The following is a 26,447-nucleotide window of genomic DNA, read 5'->3' as shown; positions in this document are numbered from 1 at the left end:
AAATGCAGAATTGAATATTGAAATGCAAAACAACATCCACATATTTCATATAATTTCGATTTGGTTTTTTATATAGTTGTACCATGGTAAGTTGTATTTTATTCTTCTGACAATTAATTAATTGTTGTATTAATATTAAAGGATTGAAGGGCAAAGGTGTAAAGGCAGAGAAGCTTCTGCATTTAAGTCAGGCAATATTGTGGACACCGAGTAAGCGGTCTTTCAGTCGAGTGTGCGCTTGTTTAGATTGCGTCACGAACACGTGAGTTCAGCAGGAGCTCAGAAGCGCAGTTCAGTTAAAACGCATCGTTTATATCCAGAGTTATATGCGTGTCCAACATGGGCAGGAAAAACAGAAACAGACAAAGAGCTCAGCAGAACAGAGACGGAAGACCAGAGGGGAAAAGAAACCGAGATGATGCTGTGAGTTTGCTAACTGCTCGAGCTTCTTAATTTTCTGCTCCGTGCCAACACTGCAGATTCATTTCTGGATATGATTTATGCTGCACGGTGATTGCACTCATCATATAGTTCTGTCATTGTGATTGTGCATCATATAAAACAGTTTGAGGGTAATCTCAAAGTAAATGACATGCAGGAAGCTAGTAATAGTCACTCACGTGGGTTGTTTTGGCAGGGCTGGGGAGCTGGATACTCTGAGATCATCAAGGAGAACAAACTCTTCGAGCATTACTACACAGAGCTGAAGATCGTCCCCGAGGGAGAGTTTGAGCAGTTCATGGAGGCCATGAGAGAGCCCCTGCCAGCTACAATACGCATCACTGGATACAAGAGGTGACCTGATGCTTTCTGAAGTTATCATTGAAGGACAAACAGTGCTTTGACTGCCACATCGTTTGAATTAGGACCTAAATGGTTGAAAAATACTAGTTAGATTATTTACTGCTGTCCGAATCGTGATTTACCACTTTACCAGTTACCACTGACCATCATTTTTGATTGACAACTTTCACGGATAGTTGAGAAGACCTTGTGATTTCATGAGCTTGTGACCATATGCTCTTGTCACGATTCTGTTTGATATATGATACTGATACCATAATATGATACTCTTATGATACTTAAATTTGTTTTAAAAGCGTTGTTTAAATTATTACTTCTAAGACATGACTAAAGTACTGTTCATTTATATCCAGGGATGCAACTTAAGTTATTTTTATTGACTTCCATGAAATTGTTTGCAAAATATTAGATAAAAAAAATAGCAATATTGTTTTGGCAAGAAACTAAAATGAAATAAGAAGTTGTACTAAAATGACTAAAACTCGAAAAATATTGTTAGGGCCGGACTTAATTATATAAGATTGGGCTTGGTCCTGCTCTCCCATGCAGAGTGTGCGATGATGACACCAGAATAGAAATATTCATTGTTCTGCTTAACTAAAAACAGAATTATTTTAGATACACTCTGTACCTCTCTACATAGGTTGAAAAAGTTTTGAAGTTTATTAATAAACATGAAAGCTCAAATGTCTGACTTTCTGGGTTTACCATATTTGATGCTAAATTTTTACTTAAACCTTCATTTTAGATGGAGTATACACAGTATACTTTTTGGTCCACAATACTTCTTGCTTGCATATATGCATGCATGTGTGTATTTATATATGCATAATAAATATACACACAATGTAAACAAACTTATTTTGGATGTGATTATTTGCAATTAATTGTTTGACATCACTAACAATTCTACATTTTTTTTTTTGAACAAGCTGTTTATTGAGCTGTAACAAAACATGTTACATGTAATATAACAATGTTGTAGTCACATCTCTTGCGTATGAAGAATAGTAACAAAAACAAAGACAATATCTATTATATTATCACTTTATTTTAGGTAAAAGTTTGAAATATAAAGTGCAAACAACAATTTCACAGTTCTTTGTTGCTTTTTCAACCCCTGTAATCAGTCACGCCAAAGAAATCCTTCATACTCTTAAAGAGAAATACTTCAAAGAGGTGCAGGATCTTGAGGTGGATGGGCAGAAGATCGAGGCTCCTCAGCCCTTAAGTTGGTAAGATGAATAAAAAACTATTTGCTTATGTCTTTTACCGGCTTTAAGTGAGTTCTGAATGTCTTTGGAAATCTGTAAAACATTATTCTCACTGTGCTGTTACAGGTATCCTGATGAACTGGCGTGGCACACTAACCTGAGCAGAAAGATTCTGCGCAAATCTCCACTCCTGGAGAAATTCCACCAGTTTTTGGTCAGCGAAACCGAATCGGTAAATAAAAATCAGCAACTCCTATCATGGAACTTGATTTTTTTTTTTTTTTTTAATGAATGCAAATATTGTTTTTGACCAGCCATTCTTTTAATCCTGTTTCCTCAATCAGGGGAATATTAGCAGACAGGAAGCAGTCAGTATGATTCCTCCTCTTCTACTGAAAATTGAGCCTCAGCATAAGGTACATCTTCAACAGCACCATCATGAGTTTCCTTAATTAAAAACCAGCTGGGTGTTTTTCTGTTCCATGTGTTTTCTGCACTTAGAGAATCTTTCTAATTGTGAGGTCTCATCTCCATCTTTCTGGCTCATCTGACTAGATTCTGGACATGTGTGCAGCTCCAGGATCAAAGACTGCTCAACTAATAGAGATGCTTCACTCTGACATGGACGTACCTTTCCCTGGTAAACAGTTACTCATCAGTATGGGTTTAAATGTAAGATGATCATATCTCATAAGGTATCCTCTTCTCGTCTCTTCTGTGTCTTCAGAGGGTTTTGTAATTGCTAATGATGTGGATAACAAGCGCTGTTACCTGCTGGTCCACCAGGCCAAGAGATTAAACAGTCCATGTATTATGGTGGTCAACCATGACGCCTCTAGCATCCCACGTCTGCACTTTGATCAGGATGGGAAGAAGGAAGTCCTGTTTTATGACCGAATCCTGTGTGATGTACCCTGCAGGTGAGTTGTCTTTATTGCCCTCTGTGAAAGAGAACTAGTTTTTCAATCAAAATATAATATTCGAACTGTTGCCTTGCCAAGTAAACGCTGAACTTAAATGTTTGCCAATGTTTTCAGCTCATCAGCACTTAAATTTAGTGAGCGAGTGCATGTGTGGTTGCCAGGTTGGAAAGTTTAAGTAAACCACAGCGCAGAAGATGTTTTTTCATGAGAAAAGCACTGATTGGGGGCTTTAAAGTATTGACATCTGGCAACCAGATCCATGAAAGGTTGTGGAGGCTTGTTACCAATGCAATATAATGGAAATGGCAAATTAAAGTGATGCACCTTCAAGATATATAACTAGCAGGCAAATATCGAAAACGATTACTGGTATGCTTAAATCCAGATGAGCAGAAACCATGATCATGATTAAAATGCAATTTGTCTTGTAGCCTAAAATGACTAAATTACTGAATAAAAAAATAAATAAAGCCAAATTAAAAATATTAAAACTGAAAATATAAATATAAACGGTCTTTCAAAATATTAAAATACTATAATAGTATATAAATTATACTAAAATTATACTACGCAAACCCTCATACACTTACACTATATACAACCCAACTTAAAATAATTATTATTTTGGCAAAGTATGAGGTCATAGATGCCATACAGAAAATAAGTGGCTCAACCTTTTAATTATAAAACCGGGAACTGATTTTGGTGTATATGAAATTAGTTTGTTTGGCTTCTGATTGGTTTTAGTTAGGTGTTAGGAAACCCAACCCCCCCCCCCCCCCCCCCGGTGTTGATCTTCTTGCAAACTTCACAGAAGCTTCAACCTTACAGTCTGGTTCATGATTATTGGTTGCTTAAAATGTCATCTGCTGGTCTTTTCTAAGTGGTTATATGTCAAATGTCTGAATCAGGTGCCAAGCACAACACCGTCTGCTCCGTACCAGCAGGCCAAACATCTCACACACACACACACACACACAGTGTGGTCAGCCTGGTTTTGCTGCCTAAACATTTCTCTCCATCGGTGAAATGGACTTTAAGATGTGATTATGGCTTGCCTTTTTGCCTGAGTAGGATTGTAGTTTCCTAACTTTGAGATCATTCCTGAATAGCACTTTTATTTGATTCAAAATTTGCTGCCTTGTTAACCAAACACTGATGCAATTGATTAAAAAAAATAGCATATGATCTCGTAAGACCACAGGAAACTCTTAAAAGTTAATACAGTCCAGTTTAAAATTAGTTGAAGGAAATGATACCACCATCTGTAATCTGGTAAAGAATCACTAATTATAACAAGTAACTGGAGTTACTTTGTAATCGTAATCATATTACTTTTTTAAGTAACTAACAAACAGGGTGCACGGAGGTATGCAAATACATATGTTGACAAGCAGGCATGACAGCCTATCATAATGTTCAGACCGAATAATCTGATTGGTCGAGCATTTTATGGTCCTACACAGATTATATAAATGCATATAAATACATTTTAGACCACTTAATTTAACCATTGTTATCGGGATGTCTGGAGATTTTCAACCAGCATAACACATTTGTTTTTTTGATCCAAATCACATACCGTGCCTTTAAATGTAATATACCATAAAATAAAGTGTAACATGAAATGATCTGAAATTAAACGGCAAACAATAAACTTTTTCTCTACAGTGGAGATGGAACAATGAGGAAAAACATTGATGTGTGGAAAAAATGGACAACCAGCAACAGCCTCCACCTCCATGGGTAAGACTAGTCCAGTTCATTTGGCCAGTGTTCAGAATAGTGTACTATTACTGTTTTTACAGTGTGTAATTTGTGTGCTGTGAATACAGGGTTTCCGCAAACACGCAGAGCTTTAAATGTGAACTGGTGGATCGATAAGAAGACATTTGCATTATAAAAATCTAAACCGTATCGGGATGTGTGATATGTATGGCCTGTGATACAATTGTAGTACCTGTTTTAATGATGTACGATTTGATATTGTCGAGTATATCACGAAAAGCAAACGAAACACACCTACAGAGTGCATGCATACATTAGGTGAAGAATGCCGCGTTTCCACCGAAATTACCCGGAACATTTGTACCAGGGAACTTTTTTCCCCCCCAGACCTGTTGCTTTTTGCGTTTCCACCGCGGTGTAAAGTACCGGGAAGATTAGGCAAATAGACTGGTGACGTAGGTCTGCGCGGGTGCACGTGTTTCTCAATACAAGGTACGCTGATTTTGGACGTGCATCCTCGGTTGTTCAGATTTTGTGCATTCGACTCGGGAGTGTGATGTCCGCGACGACGCAAGTCCAGTAAATCTGCAAACAGCAGCGTACTTGATAACTTCAGTCAGCTGACCATGGCTACTGCTATTTTCCTCTCTGTATATATACAATAAAACGAAATAGGATATCAAACACCTCTGCCTCCTTTTGTTTTCATTTAAACATAATAACAGCTGCAGAAATTTACTTAGTTCAGGGATATTTGTATATATATATATATACACAGCCATTACAATGAAACGAAATATAAATTTGCCATTTTTATTTTAACATATAGATAATTTGAATACAGACCAAAGATAACCTGTTAGATTTACCCAAAAAGTATTATATTTTGTTTAACCACTAAAGAGACATCAAAGCCAGTGGCACATATCAGAAGGTCTAGCCGAGTTGAGGCTGCTTCTCGTCGGATACATGATCACTGAGCTCTCGCTGATCGCGTCGAGCTCACCGTCTCCGAGATCGGCGGAACACATGTTTAAATACGCGCTGTCTTTATAAATAAACCACAGATTTGAGTTTTAAACAACTACATTCTCGCCTGAAATACTTTTAAAATTACATTTCATGACACAATAACCGTAATATTTTGAAAATGATCCGATTAAATGGTGGTTGAACTCAACCAATGCTGCGTGAACTCAACCAATTAGGATGTTTAGCGGCCAAGTCCCGCCCCCGAAAGTTCCGGAACTTTGAAAAAGTACCACCTCGCCAGCAGGGACTTTCTGAGGGGCATTTTTTTACCCGGAACTTTATTTAGTTCCTGGTTCCTGCGGTGGAAACGCACAGAGTACCAGGCCAAAGTCCCTAGTTCCTGGGTAAAGTTCCTGCGATGGAAACGCGGCAGAAGTCTAGTAAGTTAAAGGGTTAGTTCACCCATAAATGAAAATTCTGTCATTAATTATTCACCTTTATGTCGTTCTAAACCTGTTAAACCTTCGTTCATCTTCAGAACACAAATTATGATATTTTTGACAGAATCTGAGAGCTCTCAGACCCTCCATAGACAGCAAGGATATTACCAAGATCAATCCACAGAAATGTACCAAAGACATCAGTAAAGTAGTTAGTGTGACATCAGGGATTCAACTGTAATTTTACGACACTACGAGAATTCTTTTTGTGCGCAAAGAAAACAATAACAATTTAGCAATTGAGCAATTCTTCTACTTGAGTTACTGTCTTCCGCCATTTTGTGGAGTACACCAGAACGTAATCAGCAGTGTTTGCGTTCAGTAGACAGCTTATTGTAAAGTGATGCCTATGGGTCTTTATAGTTCTTTAGCACTTTAATCTGTGTAAAACTTTTAACTTTATTTTTTGTATTGCTTTATTGTATTTAAATGTTCAGTTATTTAAAAAAAAAAAAATATTTAACCTTTTATACTGTATTATGACCACTTTTTGGAAACTAAATTTCAAGAAACATTTCATGTCTAATGTTTCGTGTCTAATTTTAATGCATTATTGCTGAATAAAAATATAAACTTTTACACGCACATACAGATTATTTCTTCTATTAGATGACTTGGATTAAGACATTTATTGATACTACTTGTGTACACAACTGCATTGAAGTCAACAATATATCATAGTTTTGCACTACAGAGTATACGGTTAATATAGCAGTACTCCATTCTGAATGTGTCCCAGTGTCTTCATGCTCTCCGATGAACCCAAAAGTCTTGATACATGAAAATCAATCTGTCTGGAGCTTAAGCACTTTGGCAGCAGCAGTGAATTAGCAGTGATGTGTTTGCAATACCTCGTTAATGAAACGAGATGTTGCATCTAATGAGGAGTTGTATTCTTTAGGTTGCACTGTCAGCATGGGTCTGTGTTCCTGTAGCTCAATTGGTAGAGCACGGCGTTATTAAGCGCAAGGTTGGGGGTTCGATTCCCCGGGAACACATGATAGGTAAAAATTGATAGCCTGAATGCACTGTAAGTCGCTTTGGATAAAAGCGTCTGCTAAATGCATAAATTTAATTTAACATTTTTAATTTAATTTAAATTTAAGTTGCAGTGGTTGCAGAACAGAGCAGTTTGTTATGCTCTAACTGTGCGTGTCTTTTCCATGCCTCTGTTTGTCTGTCAGGCTGCAGATCAGGATCGCAGTGCGAGGTGTGGAGCAGCTGGCAGTAGGGGGCAGGATGGTGTACTCCACCTGCTCTCTGAACCCCATCGAGGATGAAGCCGTCATCGCTGCTCTGCTGGAGAAGAGTGAAGGTATGTCTGCTGTCCTCTGGCTTCTGCCTCAGAAACATTTCTGCCCCGTTTCATTCAAAGGGAGAAATGTATTTTGCTTAAAGAAAATCAAGTTTTATTTTAATTTAATTCTAATTACCATTATATAGCTTTTAAGTGTTTCCTTCTCTCTTTTTTTTTTTTCCTCCATTTATGTGGCATTTTTTTGAGACTTTCTGCAATTAAAATAATTTTAAATCCGCAAATATAAAAATGAATAAATATATTTAACAAAATTAGTTTAATTCATATTTCTGTTTTAACTTATTTTGTTTTGCTGTAATTTTGTTGTGTTTTTGTCATTTATGAACTAAAATGGCTTTGGAGTTTTTAAGCTGCATGTATTAGTCTTATCATTTCTCCTTCATCTTTTTTTTCTAATCTCACTGTGCTGTGGTGGTTTCTTCACTCTTTATTTCCCAGGTGCTTTAGAGTTAGCAGATGCCTCTGCAGATCTCCCAGGACTCAAATATATGCCTGGAGTTACATCTTGGAAGGTAATGAAGCATTAGCCTCCACTCTCTGACATCAGTTTCTGTTTCTGCTTATGAATGTTGAGTTTGCCCTGGTTTATGTCTTTTGCGTTAGCGCAGTCCTTTCCCTTCATTGACTGCAGCGAGGGCATTAGACTCTAGTTAACAGTAGTCCTCACTGGAGCCCACAGTAAAGCTCTTTTGATAATCCAAGATATCTTGGTAACATTATTAAAATAACATGCCTACACTCGTGATAGCCTCTCTAACCAAAAGGAAAGTCATCAGATCTTGTACTCTGGTTTCATATTGTAAAGTTCAGACAGTGATGCAGAGTTAACATGACGTGTGGTTGGCAACTTGGAGGCTAGTCTTTAAATAAGACCTATTATGCCCCTTTTTACAAGATGTAAGTCTGTGGTGTCCCCAGAATGTGACGTTTCAGCTCATAATAAACCACAGATCATTTATTAGTTCAAACTTTCCCCGTGGCGTTAGAGCTATTTAGTGTTTATTTTACATTAGGGCTGTAGCTATCGAATATTTTAGTAATCGAGTATTCTACCAAAAATTCCATCGATCCATCTTGTCTCCTTCCGCTTTGTGGGTGATGTAAATGCGTTTTCACATTAAAAAAATCGTTGCGAAAGAACCTGACGTGAGATTTAAAATAAATTAAAAGAGGCTTCGAGACAGAGGAATTTGCCTCAATCATTTTTTGTAATCGAGTTACTCTTGGAATCGTTTCAGCCCTATTTTACATTAATCACCAATAGGACAAAACACAAACATTTCAGCTCCATGCCGCTATGAGCAGAAACATTTGTGTTTTATCTTATTGGCTATTAATATAAAATAAACACTAAAGAGAAGACTATTTTGTGAGTGCGGATCGTGGTCTTATATAAGTTACCTTTTTAATTGACTGACGCATAAAAGTAAACTAAGTGACGGAAGAGCTTTGTGGAAATGTCTTTTGTCACTTATGATCAGTTTGATGCATCCTTGCTAAATAAAAAAAAAATCAACAAATTGCTTTAGAAAAAAGGTAGTGTGACCTAGCTCTGTGCTCTTTTAAAGGTAATGTCCAAAGAGGGTCAGTGGTTCTCTGTCTGGTCAGAGGTGCCAGCAAGTCGACACACTCAGATCAGACCCACCATGTTTCCACCAACAGACCCAGAGAAGTTGGCCAATATGAAGCTGGAGAGATGGTGAGTTTGTTTCGATCTTATATATCTGTCTATAACAGAAACATAACCGCTTCAAACCGTTTCAAATGCTTGTGGTGTTCCAGATCTCTCCTCCAGATGGTAGTATACAACCACAGTAAAAGTGACCGTAAACCATCACTGTGTGTGATCCTAACGTACTCTGTCTCTAGTCATTATGGTACATTTGTCTGTGTTTTCAGTATGAGAATATTGCCCCATCACCAGAACACCGGTGGGTTTTTTGTGGCTGTGTTGGTGAAGAAGGAGCCCATGCCATGGAACCGGCGTTACCCAAAGGTATTAGAAACCTCAAATACATGCAGACAGAGCATTGAAGTTGTATGAGAGTACATTTATGGTATCTTTTTGTAGTTTTAACTAACAAAGCTGTTTTCTTGGACAAATCCACCCTGTTTGCTAGCGTGTGTATTTATTAGGGGTTGACCGACTTCTGATTTGTTAAAGTCGACTTTTATGTGATTACAGTCGAGTCAAAGTCGACTAGTTGCTAATGATGTCATTAATGACCGAATAAGTCTGGAGCTGTGACAAACCCCTTGTGCACAGCTATGGAATATAACACAGCGCTGCATACATGGCTATTGCTCCTATAACAGCTCGTTTTTATCAGTTCTTTTGTAGCACAGTAAAGTTTACATTTATATGAATGCATTAGTGAGAGCGATTGTGTGTGTGAATTAATTCTACATGGCAGCGTCTCGAGTAGTAGTGATGCTGTGGGATTAAGTTAAGAAATATAAGCTTGGACTTTTCAGTTTCTAAACTTTTTTTTTTTTTATTATTGAGAAATCTCAGAACAGATTTGACAGTATATTTCTGCGCTGAATGAGTCTGTGCACGCTTAAAGCATCATGGCAGAGCATTGAAGTCGATTAGTCTGTGCAACCCCTAGTACCTATAGCTGTTTCCATTCAAAGTTTAGAATTAAACATGCGCAAAATTGGAATATCGCATAAAACATTTGCGAATAAAGCACCATTTGCATCCAGTGAGTTGACAAGAAAAAAAATCGTCATTTCCTGATTAACATGTGCTAAATATCACTAAGGAAAAATGAATTTGCTGCAGTAGGAGAAGGCTCTGTATATAATAGTTTTTGTATAAAATAAACTACAAGTTACAGAGTGCGCAGACAAAACGCGGTCATGTTATCTTATTTTTGGTGCATGCTATTTGGGAATGTAGCTTTGGGAGTTAATTATAACGAAGCACTTTGACGAGACTTTGCTTAAAGGGTTGCTCCACCCCAAAATGAAAATTTTGTCATTAATCGCTTACCCCCATGTCGTTCCACACCTGTAAAAGCTTTGTTCGTCTTCAGAACACAATTTAAGATATTTTGGCTGAAAACATGGAGGTTTGAGACTGTCCCATAGACTGCCAAGTAAATAACAGAGTCAAGGTCCATAAAAGGTATGAAAAGTCGTCGTCAGAATACTCCTTCTGCCATCAGACATGCAATCTGGGATATATGAAGTGACGGGAACACGTTTTGTAAGCTAAAAGTTTCCTCCGTGCCACAAGGATGCGCTGTTTCTATGTGTATTTAGCTTTGATTTGAATTAAAACAGCGCATCCTTGTGGCGTGAAGGACCCAGAAGAGCATACGCAGCATACGGTGATGTGGAGAGACACAGAGGAGACTGTTGACAAAGTAATTATTGAATTAAGTCATTATTTTTGTTTTCTTCGAAAAGTGTACAAAAAGTGTTCCCGTCGCTTCATATAACTCAGATTGCACGTCTGATGACAAACTGAGCTTTACAGGATTGGAACGACATGGGGGTTAGAGAAGAATGACAAAATGTTCATTTTAGGGTAGAGTATCCCTTTAAGGATTTAAAAATGGCTAAACTAGAATTTCACATCCTGTGCAATGAGATTGGTCCATTGGTTCATCCAGTCATGCTGTCCCATCACAAAGCCACATGGCTTTTTTTTTTTAATTTAATGTATGCGCTTTAAGGAATTTATTCAGTAAAAGTGTTTCCATTAGTGTGGTCAAATGATTAATCGAAATTTAATCGCATCCAAAATAAGTTTTTGTTTACATAATATATTTGTGTGTAATGTTTATTTGTGTGTGTGTGTGTGTGTATATATATATATATATATATATATACACACATTTAGTATATATTTTGAAAAAAGTAGCATTTTTCATATTTATAGTATTATGTTTAATATTATATATAAATATATTTAATATTTATATATACATAATAAATAAACACCGTACACATGAAGTCCACATAAAGATTCATCATCTGACAGCACTAGTTTCCATCATAGTTTATGCACGTCTTCTTACTGGATAGGAAATGTATCCTACATAGTTGAGCGCACAAGTTTTTTTTTATATGCATTTTTTGAATTTATGCACATTTGGATGTTTTCATCAAGCGTTTTAATAATAGGTGGATGGAAACATGGCTGTTGTCTCAGTCCTCTCTTTGTCTGTAGCTTCGTAATAAGGAGGTGAACTCCTCCCGTGAGGCGGCTGCTGCAGAGGAGCTGCAGGAGGGGGAGTCTCTCGCTGACGTCCCACCAGCAGACGGCTCATCCACTGACGCCCCTGTGGAAGCGCTGGAGGGCGAGACTCCTGCAGAGGCAAACCCGTCTGTCCCAGACACCTCCGACCCTTCAGAGGTCAAGAAAGATCATGTCTGTGGGTGAGTATCTTCAGATAGGTGTGTATGTGGCTGCAGCAGTCACCCTATTGTTCTCTCTGAGCTGTGGATTTTGGGACGGACCAAAGAAGACATTTTGACTGATGATGATAAATGAATGATAAAGTTTATAAGTCATAAGTGTTTTAATAACCAGTATTATAAATCAGTAGATCTATTAGTTATGTTATATATTTGTTGGTTTTAAACATTTAATTAACAAGATATTGGTAAAGTAATATTAAATATTAAAATAAATCAATACTACGGCAAGAAAATCAGTAACATTTTTAGGGTGTCCATTATCACGGCAGGAAGGTCATGTCCATAGTTCCCAAATGAGAAAGTTTGCTCAAGAAATTTCAAACACAGTCCTGTTAACATCATCTTTTTAATATGTAATAATAATAATAATAATAAAATAACTAATGGTAATCAATTTGTCTGTTACATAATATTACAATAACAATAGTTAATATTCTAGCAACAACATAAATAACAAGCAAATCTTATTATTATTATTAGAATAGTTTAAAACAACCACTTTAGCTGTCAATAACAACCATTTTTATAATAAAATATTTTATAAACACTACTGTATTATAAAACAAAATAACTGATAATAAGAAATGCATGGTTTTGTATTATATAACATTATCATATTATATCATAGTAATGTTTATTATTATTATTATAACCGTTATTAATATTTTAATTTGTTAGTATTTTTTTACGGTTACATATTAGACACTTGGACACAATTAAATTCATTTCAAAATAACATTTCCATCTGGAAGCTACGTGAATTGCTCTTTAAAAAGCTCCTTACTGTGAAAATAATAGCACTATATTTAAGAAAAAGAGTATTAATGTGTTTTAATTGTTTAACAGACATTCTACTTGTATAATTATATGATGACAGTTTGAACCATTTATTGTTTCTTAACCTGTTGTTTCACATAATAGTTAGGTATAATAGAAATGCAGCAACTGTGCAGTATTCTTTAAGAATTCAGAGAGAATCCATTTCAAACCGTTGGCTCTCAGGCGTTGCTTGTGCTGTTGATTTCACCACTCCCTGATGGACGGTGTGTGCTCCTGCAGTTGTTCGTCACTTACTGTGCTCCACATTGACATGATGTGCTCTGTCTGTTCCAGCCCCCCTCCTCCAAAGAAGATGAAACTCTTTGGCTTCAAAGAGGATCCTTTTGTGTTTCTGACAGAGGATGACCCCATCTTCTCTCCCATCCAGTGAGTGCCTCTCCTCTCCAGTTACAAAGACTCGCTGCTCAATAAAAATACTGTCTTTACAAATGCTCTAATATCTTTTTTTTTTTTTTTTTTTTTTTTTTTTTTTTAAGCAGTATTTTTCTGATCCCAGTGTGTGTTTGTCATGCCTGAATATATATATGCTCTGAGTGGGCTGGGGCCTTTGTGTGTGTGTGTAGCATTTATCTGTTATTACACTATAAATCCAATGTGACCAATCAAATGAATGGATGATATGATCATTATCGTTCAGTCACTGTGACTCTGTCTTTTGTTTGTGATGAATGTGATTTATTTTCTCACACAGATGCACAGTGCTGGAAACCCGCCATTTTGACTTGTTGGAGACAACGCCTCTGCTCCATATGTCGCAGCGTGTTCAGCGCTGTGTGCATATGTGCGTTTTTTTTCCTTCTGTCTAACCATCATTTATTTAATGCTGTGATATCTCTTTGTCTGCTGTAGAGCTTTCTACGACCTGTCTCCAGATTTCCCCAAGCTGAACGTATTGACTCGCACCCGCGAAGGAAAGAAGAGGAACCTGTACATGGTGTCCAAAGAGCTCCGCAATGTTCTGCTCAACAACAGCGAGAGAATGAAGGCAAGAGCACACACACACACACACACTCTGATGGGCCTTCATCAGTGCTAGCAGTGATTGAGGATGGCGTACAGACAGATGGGGACAGCAGCCTTGCTATGATCTCATCTCTATCTGTGCTCTACTGCCTTCACATTCTTCAAGTATGAAACAACCATCTGCTGCTGATGTAAACAGACATCACTGGAGTTACGTTACAACAAAGAAACACTCTGTAAACACTTACACACCCCGTCCTTTGTTGTATTGTTTGTGTTAGGAGTAATTCACATGCTGTAATGTTATTTGGGTAGTAATGCAGAACTATTACAACTTTTTAAAAATCTGGTTTACATTTATTTATAAACCATTAAATAAAGATAAATACATTTTATTATTTTATATATATATATATATATATATATATATAAATAAAATCTCTTTACATTGTAGTGTGAGTAATATAGTAATAATTCTATATTAATATTATAGTATAGTAATATACACAACTAATTATTAGCAACAGCAATAGTAATAGTACTATTGTATTGTAAGTAATATTAATAGTAAGTTGTATCAATAGTAAGTTGTATCTTTTATTGTTACTTAATGGACTTGCATTGCTAACATGAAGTAACAATAAACCATTGAATTTGAAATAACTAACGTCATAAATATATAAAATAAGTACTGTTAGAAATGTATTGTTTGTTGGTAGTTAGTGTTAGTTGATGCATTAACTGATATTAACCTGTGGTACCTTACTGTAAAGTTTTACCAAATTAATACAAAATAATAATAATCTAGCAGCAAAGCACTGTTGTAGATGGAGTTCTTCATGTCCAGTGTCTGTCTTTCTGCAGGTTATAAACACGGGAGTGAAGGTCTGGTCCAGGAATACTGATGGAGAACAGTTTGGTTGTGCTTTCAGACTGGCTCAGGAGGTGGGTGTATGTAAAAAAAACAAAACAAAAAAAAAAACATAGTTTGATGTAAATCATTTTGCATGATTCACTTGTGTATCTGCACGCACCCAAAATGGATTAATCCTAAATGAATACTAAACAATCACCTCTAGAATAAAGATAGGGTTGTGTGTAGACATGTTTTCATCATTTAAAAATCATATTAAAATATATTTTTCAAGTGGAAAAGCAGCAGCCTAATCCCAAAGATATGTCTGCAAGATATAATGGTTTGATTTCACACGCAATTTAAACCAGAAAGGCTTTGGATATTAAGTTGTACTGCAGTAATCCATCTATAATTAAAGCAACACTCAGATATCTCAGTTGTCTCTGATGTTTTTTTGCTCAAAAACTAGGTTTGGTGGTCTATAGGGAAACAAGTTAATCTCAATGTGCCATTTATAACCTCCTGTCTGCTCTAGAGGCAACTTCCATTACCATTTTCCACTACAGTCTATTGATTTTTAGCTAGAGGAAGATCTGTTCTGCAAATTTTGTGTATGTGTATTTATTCTTCCCAAAGACAAAGAAATAAATTAAAACATGTCTGCTGCTTTCCAAGGCTGAGTTAATGGCAAAGGGGAATGCATTTGTGCACTAGACTTAATCATCCTGTGGTTACATGATTTTCTCAGAGCAGGAAATGCTATATGTGTGTTTAAAGAAGTCTTTTGAGTTCTTGACTCTATGCTGCTGTCTGTCTTTAGGGTATTTACACGCTATGCCCCTACATCAGAGCCCGAATCATCAAAATCAGCGTGGAGGATGTGAAGGTCCTCCTCACGCAGGAAAACCCCTTCTTCAGCGAGCTTGGAGATGATGCTCACACTCAGGCCAAGAAACTTGGTCAGTGTCATTCAGAGTCCTGCTAATGCCACTTGTGTTTTAAGACCATGAACTCTTGAAATCTTCACCATGTTAAAATGTATAGTTTTTTTTTTTTTTTTTTTTCGTTTTGAATGGTAAAAAGTTGAGTAAACCTTAAATAAATCATTATGCTTGCAAGCACATTAGATTAAATTTTTGATATGTAACGATTTATAAAACATAAAATATATAAATCATTATAGAAAATATAAAAATCCCCAAATCATGGAAAAGGTTGTTGCCACTTAACTGATGTCATTTCTAGCTCTCAAAAGTCAGTTTCATATATTTCAGTCAGGTTTTCGCTTGCATCACAGTACTGAAATGCTTTAGTAAGGGTTATTAATGACCTCTTACTTTGGGCAATCTTTCCATACTCTTATTACTTGATCTCAGCTCATCTTTTGATACTGTCTGTCATAAGTTATTACTCCTACGTCTTTCAGAGATTGGCATCTCAGGAGCTGTATTATCCTGGTTTTCCTCCTATCTGACAGACCGATAATGCTACATCACCCTGCATAACTGTATATCACCCATTGTCATACTCGAACAGGGTGTTCCACAGGGCTCAGTTCTCAGCCCTTCATTATTTACATTAGTGCTGCAACGGCGTGTCGACGACATCGATTAAGTCACTTTACATTTCGCGTAATGGCGGCTTCTGCTCCTGGGAATGGAGAAAGTTGCATTCTATCACAAAAACAGAGACCACGGTTATCAAAAGCATGGGAATACTTTAAACATAGGCCAAATAAAATGGTCCTTTGTTCCCTTTGCAAAAACTAATATGGTGTACCACGGCAGCACAACTGTGATGCACGAGCACCTCAGAGGAAAACATCCTGGTGCTCTCCGGTGTTACGGTTTAACTGCTTACCGTGTGATCTGGTGACCAACTTCCTGGTTCAGGTCTCTGCTGCAGATGTGATGGAACGACCGCAGCAGATTCGGCGATTCTAAAAGCACAAACTGATGTGATATTTTTCAGTGTCTAATAAACGCAGACTTGCTCATTGCATGATTTTGATATTCTTGTAAGGATTACAAGTTATTGGTATGATCACCCGTGGCGGCTGAAGTAAGCAGGATAAATAAAAAAATAAAGTAATCTGTGTTGGTGCGGATTTCGAACAAGCGTTAAAAGACGGCGTGCCGCGAGACAACAGTCACAAACCACCGAGCTACCGATCTACACCGAATCAGCTCCAGATCTCTGGATTCAAGACAGGACTCTGTGCAGCTGCTGAATCAAGGAAATGTGATCGTGTTAACTTAAAATAAACCATAGCAGAACCCTGACTACATTTTATGGTTTGTGATGCTAAAGAACATTTCATGACGTCTCAGACAACTGTAAATTTGTGGCCACTGTGTTTAATTATAAACGCTATCGTTAACTCATATTTACCATAGTAAAATAATTTTCTTTGCCTCTTTCTTTTTGTATACTGTAAAAACTTCAACCACATTGAAGTATTTTTCGGAAAAAAAATGAATAAAGGTTTAAATATTATATTAGAAGTTGTACTTATATTTTTTTGTAAAGTTGTCCAAAGGATTCATTAGCTAATCAAAAAAAGAACATTAGATTAATAATTTATTTGAATAAAAATAATCATCAGAGTAGTCGACTAATCGTTAGATTAGTCGACAGAAAAAATAATCGTTAGTTGCAGCTCTAATTTACATCATGCCCCTTGGATAAATTATTTGCCACCATGGTTTTCAGTACCACTGCTATGTCGACTATATATACTGCACATTTTACACATACATTTCATGTAATTAATTGTATATATTTTATTTGCTAAAATGTTATTATTTCTATATGTATATATTTGTGTATAGATATTAGTCATTTATTAATTTGGTGTTCTAGTAGAACTTTTGGCTTTTACTCTCTTTCATGAAGCTCAGCATCACATTACATCCAACAAATGCGTGATTTTTTTTTTACATTACTGATGTATTCAATATCTTGATCTAAAAAGCATATGTTGTTCTCTCTTTCTCCAGAAATGGGCAGCATTGTATTACGATACCTGCCAGATCCACAGTAAGTGCTCATGTTCTCAATCCATATTATGTCAATGTTCTATTGGTCACGTGCCGATTTGGGAGGGGTCTGAGCCGATCGGCCATGATGGCAAGATACGCTATCGGTTGCCAGGGGCAATGCCTTCAGAACTTCCCAGAGGCGCGACTAAACATTCCAGAGATCTTTAATTTTTGCGCATTTATTTTGTCAGCGGAACAGATCGAGACGGATCTACAAATACGAGAAAGAAAAGGAAGAAAGTAAAGCAATGCAGAAAGATAAGGCGAAAGAAAGGGGACCTTACAGGAACAAGCTCACACCAAGCGCAAAACAGTGGTGTTTGGAGAAGCTCTGTCATCCAAAATATCGACCCATACGAGCTCCCTGCAGCGGCACAGAGACCTGGACCATTTACCTCCGTGCACACATGGACATTGGGAATTATATTGTTTACGGTGTAAATCACCTTGCATTCACGCTGTTAATGGCTTTAATCTAACCAGGACATTTACATCTTGCAATCACACATTTAACTACCCTAGTTTACCCAGAACTGGTTTGTCCACTTTGCAGCCCCCAACACAAAAACCTGGTACAGTATGTGTCATTGGGCTAAAATCAAATCATAACTAAACATACACAGCTTTAGCCTACATCAAAACATGTTGGAAACGTTCGTATACATTGAACATCTCGTTACAATCTAGTGTTTACGAAACAGTCACAGTTAATTACTTTGTCATTTTGGTCAAGAAGTGCATTCTAAATGCAATGTAATTACAATACACTAAAACGCATGTGAATAAACTTACTTTGGTCAGTACAACACTGTTTGCATCACCTGCTGTAGATGGACCCAGCCACAGCAGAAAGCCTCGTAACTTTCCAAAGACTTGTGGCTTTTAAACTCCTGCATTGTGTAGTAACTTAAACCAAAAACAATATAATTCCCAATGTCCATATGTGTGCATGGAGGTAAATGGTCCAGATCTCTGTGCTGCTGCAGGGAGCTCGTATGGGTCGATGTTTTGGATGCTTGAGATCTTCTCCAAATACCGCTGTTCTGCGCTTGGTGTAACCTAAAAAAACTGTATTCCATTGTTCCTATGTTTTCCATATGTATCGTGAGAGGTACTGGAGCAGTTTTTAAGGCAGCAGTAACTTCTAGGCATGGTAAAACAGTGCAGAATTGCGAGAACCTCCTCTACTACCGAGTTAACAACACATGTAAACATTCCTGTTTCGCCGCTGGTATCCTGCCAACATGGCGAAGACTGTGATATCGAGGGAGGGGCTTTGTGCTATGACGACAACTCCTCATTCTCAATAGATTCCTGCTTTTTTGTCCTTTGTCGATCACACCTATGAGTTTGGTGTTAGCATGTTGCTAAGCTAACAGGACAACATAATGGAAAAATACTACAATTAAAATTTTTTAATATGTTGTGCACAGATATTGAGTAAATCAACCTAGAATCACAATATATATGTGTGAAGGCTAAATGTAGTTCTGCCTTGGATTTGAACCAAAATCAGATTTTAGTAATCAGCTTTGTTTTCGGTTTTCTGTATTTTTGATATCAGGTGAAATCTTAACGTGCGCTCTAGGTAGACGTCTGTCAATGTATTTGAGCATCACTCGTGCTGGGACTCCTGTGGCGGTGGCTGGGAGGTGTGCAGTGTTGTATGTACACAGAGTGTGATGCCACTCCTACTATTCTTCAGCCAGTCAGGAGACAAATGAATGGAGATTGAGTTTTTTGTAGCCATTATACCCCTTGTCTGATAATTAAAGGGCTCGAACTGATGCACCCGGTTTCCTCTTCACAGATAAATAGCTCTTCATTGTCTCTCTCAGCAGAAAGCTCATTGTTTGGCCCACCAGACAGTCATGTTTCTCGTTGATGGGCCCTTACTGTGTAGAAAACTAGTCAATCCAGCTGGAAACTGTGTCCTTTTATTTCTGTCCCTCTCTTTCTGTCACACACACAAACACACCCACTGTTTTAATCAGTAAACTGTTTTTTTGCCCATGTATGGCTGTGCTTATACCAGATTTTTCTATAGATTGGTTTGTTTGTTTGATTTGATATTTTAAGTAGTTTACATATTTATTTTTGATATTCAGATGTTAATTGTTTGATTTAATTTGTTAGATTATGCTTATTATTTTTACATTTATTTAGATGTTCATTTAAATTGGTATGTTAGACATTTCTTCTTTTGATAATTTTTTTTTTTTTGGATGTGTTTATTAATTTGATATTTTTTTTAAGTATGTAAACTTCTATTCTAGACACTGTATAAAATCTATTTATTTAAATTGAAGAATTGTACAACATTCTGTGCACTGTATGTTAGACGAAAATATTCTCAAATGTTCTCATAAGGGTTAACCGACCCTTTGCTAAAATATTTCCAATTTACTATTATTTATATCAAGGAATATATATGGAAGCCATGTTTCAACCGTGCAAAAACACCAATGCACAATTCTAGTTCAGGTCCATCAAAGTTAATCTGCTACACTGCTAGTTCATCTGTGATCATGTGATCTGTGATAAACTCATGCAAGTTCTTTGTTGTGCATCAAGGAATAGAATAGAGTTTTGAACTGAATCTCAAACAGCCCTTTTCAGTATTCACAACAAATTGTATGGTTGATAAACGTTCGCCACACAGCATTATTGCTCCATTCCTTTTTGTGCTAGACAACATGTCTAAATTAGCCTCATGGCATCATGGGAATCTATGAATAGGTCTGTTTATTTTCTCATTAATATGAGCCCCCACATGGCACATACTCTAATATTGACGTGCACGCATTTTTTCATCACAGTGAGTGACACGAGCCGAGAGTAGCTCTGATGTCACTGTGATTAGTGGCGCTGTGGTGTCATCCTCCTCTGCTGGCAGCGTGCTGCTGGCTCCCCACATGAAAACATGACGGCCCGTTCCAGCACAGCGTGCCTGATCATCTTTCACTCTCTTTTTCCATCCGTCTGATCACAGGCGCTCTTAAAGTGCCCCAGCCACCATCCCTGTCACACTCCTCTTCGGTTCCTGGCGCTGTCTGCACTGTAGCTGATCAATAATTTGCTCATTTTCATCTCCCCTTCTTCTGTCTTGCTTTCTCCTCTCCTTGTTCTCTCCGTCACTCATTCTTCGGCTCTTTTCCTTCTTGTATCAACTTAAGTTTTCTTTCTTCTCCTCTCTCCAGGGATCTTGATGCTCCTCAGTGCCCTATAGATTTGTGCGGCTGGAGGGGAAAAACTTCCATCAGGGCTTTCGTCTCACGTAATGAGTGTCTTCATTACCTCCGTATGGTAGGGGTGGAAGTCTTCCGTGACAAACAGGGCAAGAGGAACGGCGGTTCAACAGAAACCCAGGAAGGAAGCACAGAAGATGCCGAGGGACTGAGCCGAGAGGCAGATCTCTTAGAAAAGGAAGGTGAAGAAACGGGGCCAAACAGTTCAGAGTGCAACACTAATGGCACAGATCCTGTAAGCAGCACTTGTGATGGGCCTACAAGTTAGTGATCTAAGCCGTTAGTATGGGTCAGGAGAAAAATGAAAGGCTCCTCTAGGCCTTCTGTTTTTTGTTTTTTTTTTCCCCCAGACTGCACACTTGTACAGGAGCATCTGGTTAGCTAACTTCTGAAGAAACCATGCAAGGATTTTTATGTCATCCGAGCTTTTTAAAATATTGATTAAAAACATTTGCTATTTGATATGTTTTTAGTTTTTTTTTTTTTTTTTTCAAGGGACAAATTTAATGATGTCACATTTGTTACTCATTTTGCATTAGTGTCTAGGGGCTGCACACTAGCTCAGTCTTAAAATGCATTTCATTTTCTCAGATGTATATGATTTACACATTGTACATTATATCAATTTGTTCATTGTTACAAAACTTGCAATAAACAGCTTTTGTCAATATTTCAGTATAGTTTGGCACCATTTTCAGTGGTGTACTGTATATATATGCCACATTTAAGTGTGCTGTAGTAAGAGGAAAAACCTGTACATGAAAATAGTGTTCAAATTTGCATTAAAGCCATTTTTAATTGCAGTGAAGTGATTCAACTGATGCTGTAGATTACATAACAATAGCTGCGTTTTCATTACCCATCAAATTGGGCAAATTGAATTTCAATTTCACAAAAACGTGCATATATTAGGTGGTTTTTCAGGCAATTCAAAAAAGGATTATATCGTAAAACTGCAAAAGAACGTTTATATATATATATATATATATATATATATATATATACATATATATACATATACATATATATATATATATATATACATACATACATATACTTACAGGTCACCCAGTCATAGGTCACATGATCCTTCCCCTAATGTTCTATAACCTAGTGATGGTGAAGTGAAGCGTTCTGAAGCAGCAAAGCTTTCAACACTGGCTTGGTTCTGTAGGGCCACTGTGCTGCAGAGTTTAACTTCACCTTGCCTTAACACACCTTACAACTGGAATCAGCAGTTGCCTTACTGATTCAGGTGTGTTTAATTGGGGTTGGAGCTAAACACCATAGGAAAGCAGCCCTCCAGGAGCAGGATTGAACACCCCTGGTTTAGTTGATCTTGAGAAGCGATCATTGTCACAGTTATAATCATGCCAGCTTACTACTTCTGTAGAATTCAGCCAATCAGGTGAAGACTTTGAAACTCCCAAAGTGTTTTGTGTGCAGTATACTTCAGGCCGAGAGCTAGTGTCCTGCAGAGTTAACAAAATAGACCCCCCCGCCCCTTTCCCCTAAACAACTGATAAAGTCAAAATGTAACAATCAGCCCTGTGAAGAACATCATTTGCAAGATTACAACTGCGAAAGCAGACTTCCATTGGTTATTTTCCAAAGCAAGTAGGAGAATACTGAGCACCTTTAAGTTCAATCCTGGAGGGTTAGTGTCCCGGTAAATTTAGTTCTGACCATGACCAAACACACCTGAACAAGCTAACCAATGTGTTCAGAATTCAGTTTCATTTGTGCCACTTTGTGTGTTGGCTTCCTGAAGAGATTAGCGGTGTCACTATCATCTGAGTTTAACATGTCATAAAGCCCTCACAACTTTATTTTAACATTTTGGGAGGAGTACAATTTACATATGTGGTTTCGACAACCAGATGCATTTACACTTGTCCAATTTCATCTGGAATGTGTCCCAGACCACCCCTGAAGTGGTTTGAGCGATCAGATTTAAACTCTCCGACCAAGTGTGCTGGAAAGGTTGCCACTTTTGCATAATTTATGTTTGGAGTTTAATAATCATTAGAAAACTAAGCAAACAGGCAGCTTCAGTGGTAATGAAAATATTTATTTTGAACTCTGTCATGGAAACTAGCATGCATAGACCTAATTTAAGCTATTTAATAATCAATAAAAAAATGTATGCCTGCATGCCACTGTATCAATATTGAACAAAATGTTTGGAAAATGGATTGATGTGTCACCATCTTCTGGCGAGACATGGGAATTAATTCGGCATGACCCTCTCAGTGCATTATGGGTATTCTCAAGCCATTGAGTGTACATCGGTTGACACTCGTTATTACAGTACATTGTGGGATTGAATGAACCCACTTGATAACATCCAACATGGTTTTGTACACTATTACAAATGATTGTCCTCTCAAATGGATTTCACACACAGCCCTAGAAGGTCTTCAGGATTACCAGAATCCTGCAGGCAATTGAGTCTGATCAGGTTTGGTGCTGAACTCTGCAGGAAAGTGGATCTTGAGGGTCAGAGCTATAAAAAAAAAAAAAAAAGGTTGCCAAAAAAAATAAATGATACACTTCATTAACCCCTGCACTGCCAGACGTAAGCGAGAAAGGGAGGGTGATTCACTTTGGTTGAGCGAGAGAAATGCCAGATAATTTTCTGCCAGATCTACAATGTCTTATCCAGGACACACTGTCCACCCCCTCCTCACTTCCTGCTACAGTACTCTATCTCATACCCTGCTCTGCACTGTTGTCTTATCAGTTTCTTAAGTATCCGTCTTCCTTCTGTCTCTTGCACTGATTCATCAGTGTCAGAATCAGGCCATTGTCTGTCTTGGTCCAATCCCATTCAGTATTATGTCACTGTCCTTCTCTGACTCAAACTTGTCGGGTTAGGTAACACACTCTCGCCTTTTTTTAGCTTTTAAATTTCTGTGTCTGTCTTTGGTTGACTGCTGGTTGTTTGGTTTATCTCCCTTCATTAGCTTATGGTGATTATGTTTCCCTGCAGCCATCCATTTCACTTCCTGTTTATCGGTCAGTGTTCTTTCACTCAGGCTGACAGGATCTATCTCGTCTCCTGCTTTGACTGACAGACTCACCCCTCTCTCTCTTTTATCAGGCGTGTTGGTTTGTTCTAGAGATAGGCAGAGAGTCTACAGATTGTGGAGATTGTTACTATGGTCACTGCAGAGAGCTCTGAATGTAATTAACCACAGTGACACAACCAGCTACATGCAGCAAATGCCGTGGCACAACATGTGAGAGAGATCTGACATAACCCTTTAAAACTCCTAATTATACTCAAATGCAGTGTGATCTGGCATGCAAATAACCCGATGAACTATGTGAGCGGACATTGCTTAACTGCTTTCATGCAAGATACTTAAACCTTGGCTTGGAACATCCTGTGCCAGCTGTTCTCGGTCCTCGAAATATTGAAACAATTTGAATTGCAGAATTGCCATGAAAGTTTTGCAACACCATGACAATGTGGCTGCCAAAGAAAAGTGGGGTCTTGTAGCTGGTGATGGCTTTCAGGCCATTCCACACTGATGTACAGTCTTTGCTTGAAGATCTTTAACTAGATGGCGCCGCAGGTTTGTCGCTCCTTGGTGCTTGTACTTTTTTGTTTGTTCGTCCTGTCTTAAGCAACTTTTTTCTGATCAGCTATACTAGTAACAAGCTCCTGGACATCAGAAATAGCACACCAAATAACCTTCTGCTGACATTCAAGCTGATATGTTACATCTAATGGGCTTCCAGCTGTCGTCGGGGAAAACGTGGTGGTGGATTATGTTTTCATATCAATGAAGGCTGGTGTACAGACGTGAGAGTTTTAAAGAAGGTGTGCTGCCCAAATTTGGAAGCTCTCTTAATTAACTGTAAGCCTTTTTATTTACCGCGGGAGTTCTCCGTGATTGTTTTGGTCGTGTAAGCACATGTGGCCGATCAGATCACACACACAGAACAGTGTAATCCGGACTCTTTCATTATCATTCTCTGTGATTTTAATAAAGCTAATCTCACCCGTGAACTGCCTAGATATAGACAGCACATCACATGCCCCAAAAGAACCCGCAGTATACTGGACTACTGCTACAATGTTTTAAAGGATGCATATCAATTTGTCCCCCGAGCAGCTCTGGGACACTCTGATCAATGTTTGGTTCATCTTCAACCAGCCTACAGGCAGAAACTCAAATCTGCTAAACCTGTGGTAAAAACTGCAAAGAGATTACTTTACTGATTTGAGTGTTTTTTTAGGTTGCTGCTACTGATCTGAAAGCAGGGCTGGACTGGGACAAAAAAATTGGCCTTGGCATTTTTTTAGTCCATATGGCCCACAACCACTTCGATAGAGATATATACAATTGTGGCCAAAAGTTTTGAGAATTACATAAATATTGGAAATTGGAAAAGTTGCTGCTTAAGTTTTTATAATAGCAATTTGCATGTACTCCAGAATGTTATGAAGAGTGATCAGATGAATTGCATAGTCCTTCTTTGCCATGAAAACGAACTTAATCCCAAAAAAAACTTTTCACTGCATTTCATTGCTGTCATCAAAGGACCTGCTGAGATCATTTCAGTAATCGTCTTGTTAACTCAGGTGAGAATGTTGACGAGAACAAGGCTGGAGATCATTATGTCAGGCTGATTGGGTTAGAATGGCAGACTTGACATGTTAAAAGGAGGGTGATGCTTGAAATCATTGTTCTTCCATTGTTAACCATAACCAAGCGCCAGGATCGTCTCCTAAAGAGGATTCAGCGGCGGGATCGGAGTGCCACCAGTGCAAAGCTTGCTCAGGAATGGCAGCAGGCAGGTGTGAGCGCATCTGCACGCACTGTGAGGCGAAGACTTTTGGAAGATGGTCCGGTGTCAAGAAGGGCAGCAAAGAAGCCACTTCTCTCCAAAAAAAACATCAGGGACAGATTGATCTTCTGCAGAAAGTATAGTGAATGGACTGCTGAGGACTGGGGCAAAGTCATATTCTCCGATGAAGCCCCTTTCCGATTGTTTGGGGCATCTGGAAAAAGGCTTGTCTGGAGAAGAAAAGGTGAGCGCTACCATCAGTCCTGTGTCATGCCAACAGTAAAGCATCCTGACACTATTCATGTGTGGGGTTGCTTCTCATCCAAGGGAGTGGGCTCACTCACAATTCTGCCCAAAAACACAGCCATGAATAAAGAATGGTACCAAAACACCCTCCAACAGCAACTTCTTCCAACAATCCAACAACAGTTTGGTGAAGAACAATGCATTTTCCAGCACAATTGAGCACCGTGCCATAAGGCAAAAGTGATAACTAAGTGGCTCGGGGACCAGAATGTTGAATTTTGGGTCCATGGCCTGGAAACTCCCCAGATCTTAATCCCATTGAGAACTTGTGGTCAATCCTCAAGAGGCGAGTGGACAAACAAAAACCCACTAATTCTGACAAACTCCAAGAAGTGATTATGAAAGAATGGGTTGCTATCAGTCAGGATTTGGCCCAGAAGTTGATTGATAGCATGCCCAGTCGAATTGCAGAGGTCCTGAAAAAGAAGGGCCAACACTGCAAATACTGACTCTTTGCATAAATGTCATGTAATTGTCGATAAAAGCCTTTGAAACGTATG

General features: G+C 38.0%; 1 protein-coding gene across 1 annotated transcript; it reads left to right on the top strand.

The window, feature by feature from the left end:
- Nucleotides 1-206: 206 nt before the first annotated feature.
- Nucleotides 207-21,314, top strand: nsun2 (NOP2/Sun RNA methyltransferase 2). The gene is made up of 19 exons (XM_059556661.1): nucleotides 207-423; nucleotides 638-795; nucleotides 1,935-2,039; nucleotides 2,145-2,250; nucleotides 2,363-2,434; nucleotides 2,574-2,658; nucleotides 2,746-2,938; nucleotides 4,613-4,687; nucleotides 7,326-7,456; nucleotides 7,898-7,971; nucleotides 9,028-9,158; nucleotides 9,359-9,455; nucleotides 11,643-11,851; nucleotides 13,007-13,099; nucleotides 13,583-13,718; nucleotides 14,561-14,641; nucleotides 15,373-15,511; nucleotides 17,552-17,591; nucleotides 20,794-21,314. Exons 1-19 carry the CDS (start codon nucleotides 340-342, stop codon nucleotides 21,107-21,109), a joined length of 2,325 nt encoding a protein of 774 aa, XP_059412644.1. The 5' UTR covers nucleotides 207-339; the 3' UTR covers nucleotides 21,110-21,314.
- The last annotated feature ends 5,133 nt before the right edge of the window (nucleotides 21,315-26,447 follow it).

Source organism: Carassius carassius, chromosome 8 (assembly GCF_963082965.1).
Source record: "Carassius carassius chromosome 8, fCarCar2.1, whole genome shotgun sequence".
Taxonomy (NCBI): domain Eukaryota; kingdom Metazoa; phylum Chordata; class Actinopteri; order Cypriniformes; family Cyprinidae; genus Carassius; species Carassius carassius.
The sequence above is the reverse complement of the archived record's forward strand: the minus strand, read 5'-3'. Positions and strand labels throughout refer to the sequence as shown.